This window comes from Staurois parvus, unplaced genomic scaffold, assembly GCF_062004578.1.
Source record: "Staurois parvus isolate SC_StPar_1 unplaced genomic scaffold, SC_StPar_1.0 ptg000154l, whole genome shotgun sequence".
Classification (NCBI taxonomy): Eukaryota; Metazoa; Chordata; class Amphibia; order Anura; family Ranidae; genus Staurois; species Staurois parvus.
Window position 1 is genome coordinate 20,180,494 of NW_028317950.1, and position 11,654 is coordinate 20,192,147.

The following is an 11,654-nucleotide window of genomic DNA, read 5'->3' on the forward strand; positions in this document are numbered from 1 at the left end:
CCCCCTTGACTAGGAACTGCTGACACCACTGAAGTCAGAATTATAGTTATTGGGCAATTTGCAGCCAATGTCATCAGTTCTTAGCAAACATAGGCTTGGTAAACCCCAAAATGCCATCCTCTGTACTACTTTTGGGTCTATCCATTTGTGATACCAATGGGTGGCATTCCTCACCTCGGCACTGCATGCAGTACCACTCCCGAATGGCCTTGGCCATCTTCTCTGTGATGTTGATACAGTCTCCATGGAACCACTCATTGCAATGATCACACCCACTGTGCAAACAGAAAACAGACAAGATGTCATCAAGCAGTACACAATTTAAATAAAACAAATGTTGCAGTGTCATAGCGATAAAACTGTCCATACAGTACATGCTAGAGCAATATCCAATTTTTTTAAATTTCCCTTTTACAAAAACTTGAGAAGGTTTAGAACTGCCCTCCACTTTTGCCCGCTGTGTTAATGGCCATTTTGGAGATTTCTCCTACATTCCTATTTGACAGATGTCAGACAGAACCAGAAATCTCCCCATCATGGGCACAATTATTATTATTACATCGAGTTTATATAGCGCCAAAGGGTTTGCTCAGCGCTGTACAATAGAGGGGGGGACAATACATTAAACAGTACAGCAACAACAAACAGCACACGAGGGGTTAGAGGGCCCTACTCTTTCGAGCTTACAATCTAGGAGGGAGGGGGTAGTGGTACAGGAGGAAGTGGCTGTGGGGGATGGAGTGGTAGGAGGAATGAAGGAGAACGGCTGTTAGGTGAGGGTGGGGTAGGCTTCCCTGAAGAGGTGGGTTTTCAGGAAGCACCTGAAGGTGAGGAGGGAAGGTGACAGTCTGATGGATTGGGGTAGTGAGTTCCAGAGGATGGGGGAGGACAATTCGTACTAAAACACATCATCTAGTAAATATTTCTAGGTGAAGGGTGTCAGACAAAACAGGAAAGGAAGAGACATGTACAGCATTGCAAATCATTGAAAAAAAGCTCCTTAATGAAGTCACAGAACATTCAGAAGCCAAGAAAACTTCCAACGCTGCTCCACTCTATCCAAAATCAAAACAAATTGGCTAGAGTTGTGCTTAAATGATTCTTTTCATAGAGTCAGAACTAATCCAGTCACTGTGTAGCACAAAACAAAGTCTGCATAAGTCGTAAGTAATTCAAACTGCCGCCATATACATATATCATTTAAACAATACCTATTACTGAAGGATTGAGTTCTTACTTTAAGGCTGAAGTTCCATCTGCTTATACTTTGCTATCCCCTTCATTAAGACGCAATTACATTTTTAAATAAAACCTTTCAATATCAATACATACCTAATTTTAGTCCAAGTGATGTCATCGCTAACTCTGTATTTTACTAGGCAATGCAAGCAAATTTTAGCTGGAAGGAGGATGCTGAGCCTCCATGCTTAAAAAATCCAATGAACAAAAGGGAATGGCAGGGAATAGTAAGGCTGGGAAGAAAGGCTAGATGATGCTGGGTACCCTTCAGACAAGAAATAAGGCAGGCTCCAACTTTCTGCAGCTTCTAATGGGCATTGTGATAAGCTCACAGTGTGCAGTGAAATCAGAGTAATCAAGTTCAGAACAGGAGAGGAATCTATACAAGACTGACTATAAGGCTGGATTTCACCTTTGAGCTAATTTAAAGTGGAGCTCCACCCAAAAGCTGAAGTTCCGCTTTAAGTCTTTGTCCCCCGCTCCCCATTAAGGATTGGCACCTTTGGGGAGCGGGTATCCGAATTTGACAGGTACTCGCTCCCACTTCTGCTGCGATCACCAAGGCGATCGGAAGCGGAAGTTGTCCTCCCTCCCCGTAGTCTTCTGGGACGTATGACAGGTCCAAGAAGACTACAGGGCCATTCACAAATCGCAGCACTTCTCACGCATGCGCAGTGGGCACCTGGCTGTGACAGCTTGCGGCTGCAGATGCCGGCACCAGGGAGAGAAGATGGCCGCTGGACCGAGGGACAGGCAAGTGTCTGTATTTTAAAAGTCAGCAGCTACAGTTTTTGTAGATACTGACTTTTTTTTTTTTGCAGATGGAACTCCGCTTTAAGAGTAGCCATCCCCCCTTTAAGGGACCAAAAGTAATAGGACAATTGAATCAAAAGCTGTTTCATGGCCAAGTGTGGACTACTCCATTATTTCTTCATCAATTAAGCAGGTAAAAGGTCTGGAGTTGATTCGAAGTGTGGTATTTGCATTTGGAATCTAGTGCTGTGAACCTACATCATGCGTTCAAAGGAGCGGTCCATGCAAGTGGAACTGGCCATTGTAAGGCTTCAAAAACTAAACAAATCCATCAGAGAGATAGCAGCAACATTAGGAGCGGCCAAATCAACCGTTTGGTACATTCTGAGGAAAGAAGAACGCACTGGTGAGCTCCGCAACATACAAGACTACAGGGCCATTCACAAATCGCAGCACCTCTCGCGCGGTGGGCACCCGGCTGTGACAGCTTGTGGCTGAAGATGCAGGCGCCAGGGAGAGAAGACGGCCGGTGAAACCAGCTGTGGTGAGGACAACGCTGGACCGAGGGACAGGTAAGTGACTGTATTTTAAAAGTCAGCAGCTACAGTTTTTTGTAGCTGCTAACTTTTATTTTTTTCAGCTGAAATTCCACTTTAAGTATGTAAAAAAAAAAAATTAACACAAGTTTTATACATATTAAAACACTTCCTTCTAGCTGGTGTTAACTTTGAGGTTCTAGGGGATGTCTGTTGAGAAGAACAGAAAAAAGAGCCATTTTCAGGTGGAGATAGAGTGATAATAGCTGGAACTCCGCTTTAAGATATCCAAAGGAAACCAGAAAGAAGACTAGTGCTGTCAAAAGAATTATATATTATTCAGCAATATTGCTGATTCAATAAAGATCATAAATTAGTCTCACATCATAAAGCAGTTAATATCTGGTTTGCGGCAAATACAGTACACCGGTGCATTCTCTCCATTCTCCGCCTCTCCCAAGCCTGCCAGGTCGGGGTCTGAAAACTCGCTCTCCTGAGGATACAAAGATTTGTAAAAAGGAAATCTCTTTTGTCAAAAAATGATATGTGTGTGAGGTGAATATAGGTTTTGGTTAGGTATATAGAAGTAATTAGAGGTCTAGGTTATGTATGTATGTATGTGTGTGTGATTGAGGGACTGTGTCATAAATACTGGTCTGTGAAAATATATAGAGAGGTGATTGGAGGTCAATGTCACATACAAAGATGTGACTGGGGGTCCATGTCAGGTATGGAGAAACAACTGGGGGTCTGTGTCTTGAAGAGATTAATGAGGGGAGATCTTTATGTGGAGGTTAATGAGGGTGAATGTCTTTACAAAGAAGTGAATGAAGGATATATGTCAATAGACAGATGTAAATGGAGGGTAGATGTCAATATACAGAAGATTACATCTACCATCCACTTACCTCTATATATTGTCATCTACCCTCTAATCACTTCAGTATAATGATACATCCTCCATACAGTTCTGTATATTGACATCTACCCTCCGTTCACCTCTATATTGACAATATACAGAAGGGAAGAGAGGTGTTATATCGATACACAGAGATAAATGGAGGGTGGATGACATTATATAGGAGGTAAGTGATTGTAGTTTTCATTATATAGAGGTGAATGGAGGGTTGATGTCGTTTTACAGAAATTAATGGATGGTATACTGTATATAAGTAAACAGGGGTGAATGTAGAATATAATATCAATATCCAGAAACAAATGGAAAGTATATGTCATTGCATGGAGGGGAATTTAGAGAATATATCAATATGATTTGTGGGTAGATGTCAGGATACGGGGATGAATGGAGGCTGGATGTCATTATACAGAGGTGAGGGGAGGATATAACATCAGTATACAGAGGTGAATGGAGAGTACATGCCATTATACAGAGCTGAATGAAGGATATAATATTATACAATGGATGGAAGAAATCATTCTATGGAGGATATATAGCCAATATACAGAAGTGAATGGACAATAGATGTCATTAAACAGAAGAGAATGGAGGGTAGATGTCATTATGATGAATGGAGGGTAGATGTCATTATGATGAATGGAGGGTAGATGTCATTATACAGAGGTTGATGGACAGTAGATGTCATTTTACAGAGTTGAGTGGACATTAAATGTCATTATAAAGAGGTGAGTGGAGGGTAGATGTCATTATACAGAGGTGAATGTAGGATATAATATCATTACTATTTATATAATATCATTACATTATTATCACTACATTACTCTCTGTATTGAGAGTAAATGTCACTATACAGAGGCGAATGGAGGGTAGATGTCATTATACAGAAGTGAATAGACAGATGTCATTATACAGAGGTGAAAGGAGGGGAGATGTCATTATACAAAGGTGAATGGAGGATATAATGTCATTACACAAAGGTGTATGGAGAATAGATGTCATTATACAGAGGTGAATGGAGAGCAAATGCCAATATACAGAGGTGAAAGGAGGGGAGATGTCATTATACAGAGGTAAAAGGAGGGGAGATGTCATTATACAGAGGTAAAAGGAGGGGAGATGTCATTATACAGAGGTAAAAGGAGGGGAGATGTCATTATACAGAGGTGAAAGGAGGGGAGATGTCATTATACAGAGGTGAAAGGAGGGGAGATGTCATTATACAGAGGTGAATGGAAAATATAATGTGTATGGTGGGTAGATGTCATTACACAGAGGTGAATTGAGAGCAGATGTCATTATACAGAGATGTATGGTGGGGAGATGTTATTATACAGAGGTGAATGGTGGGGAGATGTCATTATACAGAGATGAATGGTGGGGAGATGTCATTATACAGAGATGAATGGTGGGGAGATGTCATTATACAGAGGTGAATGGAGGGTAGATGTCATTATACAGAGGTGAATGGAGGGTAGATGTCATTATACAGAGGTGAATGGAGGGTAGATGTCATTATACAGAGGTGTATGGAGGGTAGATGTCATTATACAGAGGTGTATGGAGGGTAGATGTCATTATACAGAGGTGAATAGAGGGTACATGTCATTATACAGAGGTGAATAGAGGGTACATGTCATTATACAGAGGTGAATAGAGGATATAATGTGTATGGTGGGTAGATGTCATTACACAGAGGTGAATGGAGGGTAGATGTCATTATACAGAGGTGAATGGAGGGTACATGTCATCATACAGAGGTATATGGAGGGTACATGTCATTATACAGAGGTGAATGGAGGGTACATGTCATTATACAGAGGTATATGGAGGGTACATGTCATTATACAGAGGTATATGGAGGGTACATGTCATTATACAGAGGTATATGGAGGGTACATGTCATTATACAGAGGTGAATGGAGGGTACATGTCATTATACAGAGGTGTATGGAGGGTACATGTCATTATACAGAGGTGAATGGAGAGCAGATGTCATTATACAGAGGTGAATGGAGGGTAGATGTCATTACACAGAGGTGAATGGAGGGTAGATGTCATTATACAGAGGTGAATGGAGGGCAGATGTCATTATACAGAGGTGAATGGAGGGCAGATGTCATTACACCGAGGTGAATGGAGGATATATAATCATTGTACAGTGATAAATGTGGAGCCTGTACACAGGCGCGTCTCTCGCTCTCCGCCCCTCATATATTACATAGTAAAGTCTGGGGGGATTACAGACAAATAAACATGACAAAACATCGCCGGGATTGTTATTATCTTACCATCGCCGCCACTTCCGGTGTTTAGTTCAACTTCCGTGACAAGCGGGCTCATTTCCGCTTCCGGTGAGCTGAGACTGGCTGATGCTGGGCTTATTATGCGGAAGCAGAGGAAGGCAGGGTGCAGTGTATTGGTGAAGGGTTGGAGGTGGTGTTGGTTACACGAGCTGTATGGCCACTTTTGGTTTGTTTCTATTTTGGAATGCTGGTCCGCAGAGCTGTAATAAAGGAAGGATCCATGCAGGACGTCAGTACACAATTCCTGGAGAAATATAAGGGCTGCCATTGCTGATCTGATAGTGAAAACAATAGCTGTCTTGGCTGTTAAGTGCTCTGGCGATGTTCTTACTATTGGCCCCTCACTGCCATTTTGTTACATTTCTACATTGCAAAGAACTTCATAATGATTTTCTATGTGATCACTAACAGTAACTGTAAATGTGATCTGTCACTCCGCACCTGAGGTTCATCCGCATTTTAGCTTGCTGGCAAAATTGCTGGTGACAATCACTCTTAAAAGTAGAACTAAATGCAAAACTTTTTTTAAATTACTTTTGGACAGAGAGGTGGATTAGAACACCTGTCAGTTTTAAATGCTGCCTTTGTCCCTGTTAGGAAGATTCACCCTCTCTATTTGTCCTGTTTACCATTATCGAACGTGAAAGTAAAAGTCCCAAATTTTGGGTTGTCCCCAGAACAGGAATGAGGGGAAATCTTCCAATGAGGACACTAGTTCTGGCATACCGCCCAACATTTTGAAATGGGAATGAGCGACACCTATTATCAAACATATGTAGGCATAGGACACACCCCTTAAAGGAGAATTATACAAAAAAAAGATTAGTCGAACCAACAAGTGCTTTTTTTTACCACTACTATATCCATTATATAGGCTTTTGAATTTTACAAATGCAGAAATTTAGAAACTTCATGAAAGGTTTAGCATTTTTTTGAGAGATAAATAGTGCATTTTATATACAACTATATAGATTAGACCAAAATGAGGGAAAAATTGTAGTAGCAATCTTAGTAAACCAGAAAACTCCGGACACAGACTTGAGGAATACAACTGATTTATTAAAAACAGCTGTTTTGACTCAACAGATGGCTCATGCTCTCATCTGCTAAGTGAATTATAGAAAACTTACAAGGGTATATACCAACGAATACATCACAATACATACATTCCTCTCTCACTTTCTATATTTTTAACAGGCTTTCTAAACTCTGTAGAATAACCTTGGACAGCAGCTGCAGTTAAGGGTCCCAGCTACGAGCTGGTACATAATAGTCACAGGAAATAAGGGAGGGGGAGTGAGCTGAAAACTTTGCTTTACAAGCAGAGGCTGCTAGAAATGTTACAGTTTAAAGGGGAACTCTACAGTATCTGGGTGCTACCACATTATGAGGGGGAAAGAGGGACTTTGTTCCAAATCAGGGACAGTCCCTCGAAATCAGGAACAGTTGGGAGGCATGGCTCTGGTGAAAACAAGGCGTTCACTTTGGAGACATTTCCTCTTACTTTCTGTTTTGGCTGTGGGACAGGTAGTGAAATCTCCCCAATGAGAGTCAGATGACAAATAAAAAGCATAAAGAGAGGAGCAGCGCCGATCTGAGTGTAGCACCATTGATTTTTATCTGACAAGCAACAAATTTCACACTTACAAAATAAAAAGTAACAGACTCTCATCAAAGAAAGCTGCTATCTGCTGTAGCAACCGCCAGCCATGGCCGCTGCATGCTGGGAGACACACTGAAGAAGAAGGGCCTGAAGAAGGAGCATGCATGCTCCAAACACGTACCGCGCCCACTGTTACGTATCTGACGTGCTGACATCACGCCCAACGCCCACAGAGCCTCGGGATGATCCAGGAAGTACTGGAAGCCACCAGCACCACCGAGGATCCTTTTACCAATGTGTCTCCCAGCGTGTAGCGGCCATGGCTGGTGATACCTACAGCAGATAGCAGCTTTCTTTGATGAGCATCTGTTTTTACTTCTTATTTTGTAAGTGTGCAATTTGTTGCTTGTCAGAAGTACATCCATATTGCTACACTCAGATCGGCGCTGCTTCTCTCCTTATGCTTTTTATTTGTCATCTGTCTCTCATTGGGGAGATTTCACTACCTGTCCCACAGCCAAAACAGAAAGTGAGAGGAAATCTCTCCAAAGTGAATACCTTGTTTTCACCAGAGTCATGCCCCCCAACTGTTCCTGATTTCGAGAGACTGTCCCTGATTTGGAACAAAGTCCCTCTGTCCCTCTTTCCCCCTCATAATGTGGTAGCACCCAGATAATGTAGAGTTCCCCTTTAAACTGTAACATTTCTAGGAGCCTCTGTAAAGCAAAGTTTTCAGCTCACTTCCCCTTCCTTATTTCCCGTGACTGTTATGTACCAGCTCGTAGCTGGGACCCTTATCTGCAGCTGCTGTCCAATGTTATTCTGCAGAGTAAGAAAGCCTTCTTCTCTCCTTATGCTTGTTTGCAGAGTCTCTTCTAACTATACAGCAGCAGCCCTGAAATACTCATATAGAGACTTTTTTCTCCTTATATTATTGTGGACTGTCTGTTTCCCCTGCTGAGCGCCATATTTCCTTACATTAGATCAGTAGTCTCCAAACTGAGGCCCTTTGCTTGCTTTTATCTGGCCCTTGGGGCATGATTTCATCCTCTGATACCAACAATGGGGCATAATTTCACCTACTGACACCAATGATGGGGCACAATTCTTCCCAATGACAGGGCACAATTTCTTCCAATGACACCAACAATGGGGCCCAATGACTCCACTGATGGGGCTTAATTCCTCTAACTGACACCAACAATGGGGCACAATTCCTCCCGCTGACACCAAAGATGGAGCGTTTTTTTTCCCCACTGACATCTGGACCTTTTCTACTCCCAATGGCCACAGTTCGCCCCCCCTAAAGTCTGAAGGACAGGAAACTGGCTCTTTGTTTAGAAAGTTTGGAGACTCCTGAATTAGATGACAAAAAAAAACCTAACAGGTGTTATAACCCTCCCATGTTGCAGCAATCACTATACTTAGCTACACATTGCTGAAGGAGAGCAGTTTGCAGCAGAGCACAGCCCCATGCTGTGGAAAATCGCCAGCAACTCTTGAAAATCAAAACTGTAGTGTCACTGAGATAATTATGCATAAATAGAAATGTGATCCAAAAAAGTTTCCAAAAATATAAACACAAAGTGAAAAAAAACCAGTCCATATAACAAAGTCCAAATGAGAAGACTTGAAAAGATTGATCCACCACCCTAACTACTGTGATCTTTCTTCCTGTAAAGAATTCAGAGGTCCACCAACGCCTCCCCATGAATTCAAAACTCACCGGAACCGTTGGCTGTCATTATAGCAGCATAAGTGCCCATGTGTCATAACAAAAGCCCAGTGTGTATACGTTGTTACTCAGCAACTGCATCCACAGGTACCTCTAAGCAGAATCGGGCTAGGATAAAATAAGGCTCACCAGGAGTGAATGAATCTCCAATAGTGTAGTATTTATTAACCTCCCTGGAGGTACCGTATTTTTCGCCGTATAAGACGCACCTGACCATAAGACGCACCTAGGTTTTAGAGGCAGAAAACAGGAAAAAAAAATTCTGAACTAATGGACTGCAGACACAGTACAAGAGATGACCAGAGACTGTGGACAGCACAGGGATGACCAGAGACTGCGGACAGCACAGGGATGACCAGAGACTGCGGACAGCACAGGGATGACCAGAGACTGCGGACAGCACAGGGATGACCAGACACTGCGGACAGCACAGGGATGACCAGAGACTGCGGACAGCACAGGGATGACCAGAGACTGCGGACAGCACAGGGATGACCAGAGACTGCGGACAGCACAGGGATGACCAGAGACTGCGGACAGCACAGGGATGACCAGAGACTGCGGACATCACAGGGATGACCAGTTACCGCGGACAGCACAGGGATGACCCAGAGACTGCGGACAGCACAGGGATGACCCAGAGACCGCGGACAGCACAGGGATGACCCAGAGACTGCGGACAGCACAGGGATGACCAGAGACTGCGGACAGTACAGATGACTGCTGACCTTTGGGGAGGTGGGGAGCGGGTACCTGAATTTGACAGGTACCCGCTCTTACTTCCGCAGAGTTTTTGTTTGATCTTACCTGTTCCTCGATCCAGCCACGCGCTGTCTTCCCGGCTTCTGTAATGGCGCTCGGCATGACAGCCGGGTGCCCAGTGCGCATGAGCGAGAAGCACTTGGTCCGGCGGCTTCTGGGATCTGTCATGTGTCCCAGGTACCGCTTTACCATTCACAAAAAGCACCGCTTCTTGCGCATGCGCACTTGGCACCTGGCTGTCATGCCACACTACAGAAGCCGGGAAGACAGCACAACGCTGGATAGAGGAACAGGTAAGGTCCCGCTGCAGAGCTGAGCGGCCGGCCCGGTATTCTGACACGGCCGTGGTGGAAATACCGGACCGGCCGCTCCATATTCGCCTTATAAGACGCACTGACATTTCCCCCCCAGTTTTGGGGAAGAAAAAGTGCGTCTTATACGGCGAAAAATACGGTATTCCCGAGTGTAGCTCGGGGTAAAGTTTCAGCACCACAAGCGGTAACCCCGAGCTACACTCGGGAATACCCTGCAGGGCTGCTCTGGGATCTGTTCTTCACTTACCTTGTCCTGCGCTCCCGCGATGTCCCCCCTGCAGTGTCCCCTGTAATGTCCTCCGGCATCTGTCTTCTAGGTTCCATTCCTTGTGACGTCAGGACGTACGGGGGACGGAACGGTGGGAAATTTAAAAATGTGAAAAAGTGACATTCACTAAATACACTAAAATCATTTAGTAAAACATTACTGTATCAAACCATTTCACATACATTTTGTCCCGAGTGCTTTGTCCTGTGCCCTGCCTGCATTTTTACTGTTCTTTCTGCCTTGAAACTGAGAAACGTCCTTGGCGTCCAAAAAGTTTCCCTTTATGTGAAAAGCGGTTTTAGACCAGCTAGAGAACAGCGATAGTAAATTAGAACCACTTGCAGAATTGAGTGATAATGATTCGTGGGGAAATTCGTCATCAGACACTGAAAACGATTCTGCGACTTTGCTCAGTGATGTGCGAACTTGGCGCTATATTTCAAATTTCAGTGTTTTTGGTTTGATTATATTATTGTATTAAATTTATTATTATATTTTTTTTAATGATTATTTATTAAATTATAATTTATGATTTCGTTTTTAAAATTTTAACATACCCGGGATGTTTACTAGACTCTTGTTTGGACAGATTTCAGTGAGTTATTCCTAAAAATTACAGGCCTACAATAAACAAAATACATATTTCCATGCAAGAAAATGTACCGCTTTGAGCACAGAAATACTGACATAATCAGACCACTAGGGAGGCTACAATATATGGGTAAAAACACTACAAATAAAACAATGTAAACTGGCTTACACATATAGCCGCTCCTGACCCAGGATCGCACAGTGGCGTGATGTCAGCACTGGAAACTCCTCCCCAACTCATTTCTGTTTATTCATAACTATCTCAGTGCACTTTTTGATTTTTTTATACATTGGTATAGGTTTGTTATACTACCTGTTGGTGTGAGCCACATTATATTATTTGATACATCATGTTTTTTTTTTAATTTTGTTCAACTCTAGCAAATCGCTGCTAGTCTCTGGCATTAGTGATTTTTTTGCAGTGATTGATCTCTTTCAAAAAATACCCATGTGTCATTATTATTATCATCACACAAGATTTATATAGCGCCAACAGTTTGCGCAGCGCTTTACAAAATGAATCAGCCTTATTCTGATCCCTCCTGTTTCTGTTCTTAAAGCGGAGTTCCACCCAAAAGGGGAAGTTCCGCTTTAATGCTTTGTCCCTCGCTCCCCATTAAGGATTGGCACC

At 43.0% G+C, this 11,654-nt stretch overlaps 1 protein-coding gene across 2 annotated transcripts in view; it reads right to left on the reverse strand.

Annotated features, from left to right (window-relative positions):
* CXXC1 (CXXC finger protein 1) overlaps positions 1–5,873 on the reverse strand; it is a 34,215-nt gene extending 28,342 nt beyond the window's left edge. For both annotated transcript variants that reach the window (XM_089675184.1, XM_089675183.1), the window contains exons 1-3: positions 5,736–5,873; positions 2,912–3,021; positions 175–275 (exon numbers count right to left, since the gene is read on the reverse strand). In XM_089675184.1, the coding sequence (XP_089531310.1) occupies positions 175–275; positions 2,912–3,021; positions 5,736–5,738 (214 nt within the window). In that variant the 5' untranslated portion in view covers positions 5,739–5,873. The remainder of the gene's footprint in view (positions 1–174; positions 276–2,911; positions 3,022–5,735) is intronic.
* Positions 5,874–11,654: the final 5,781 nt, after the last annotated feature.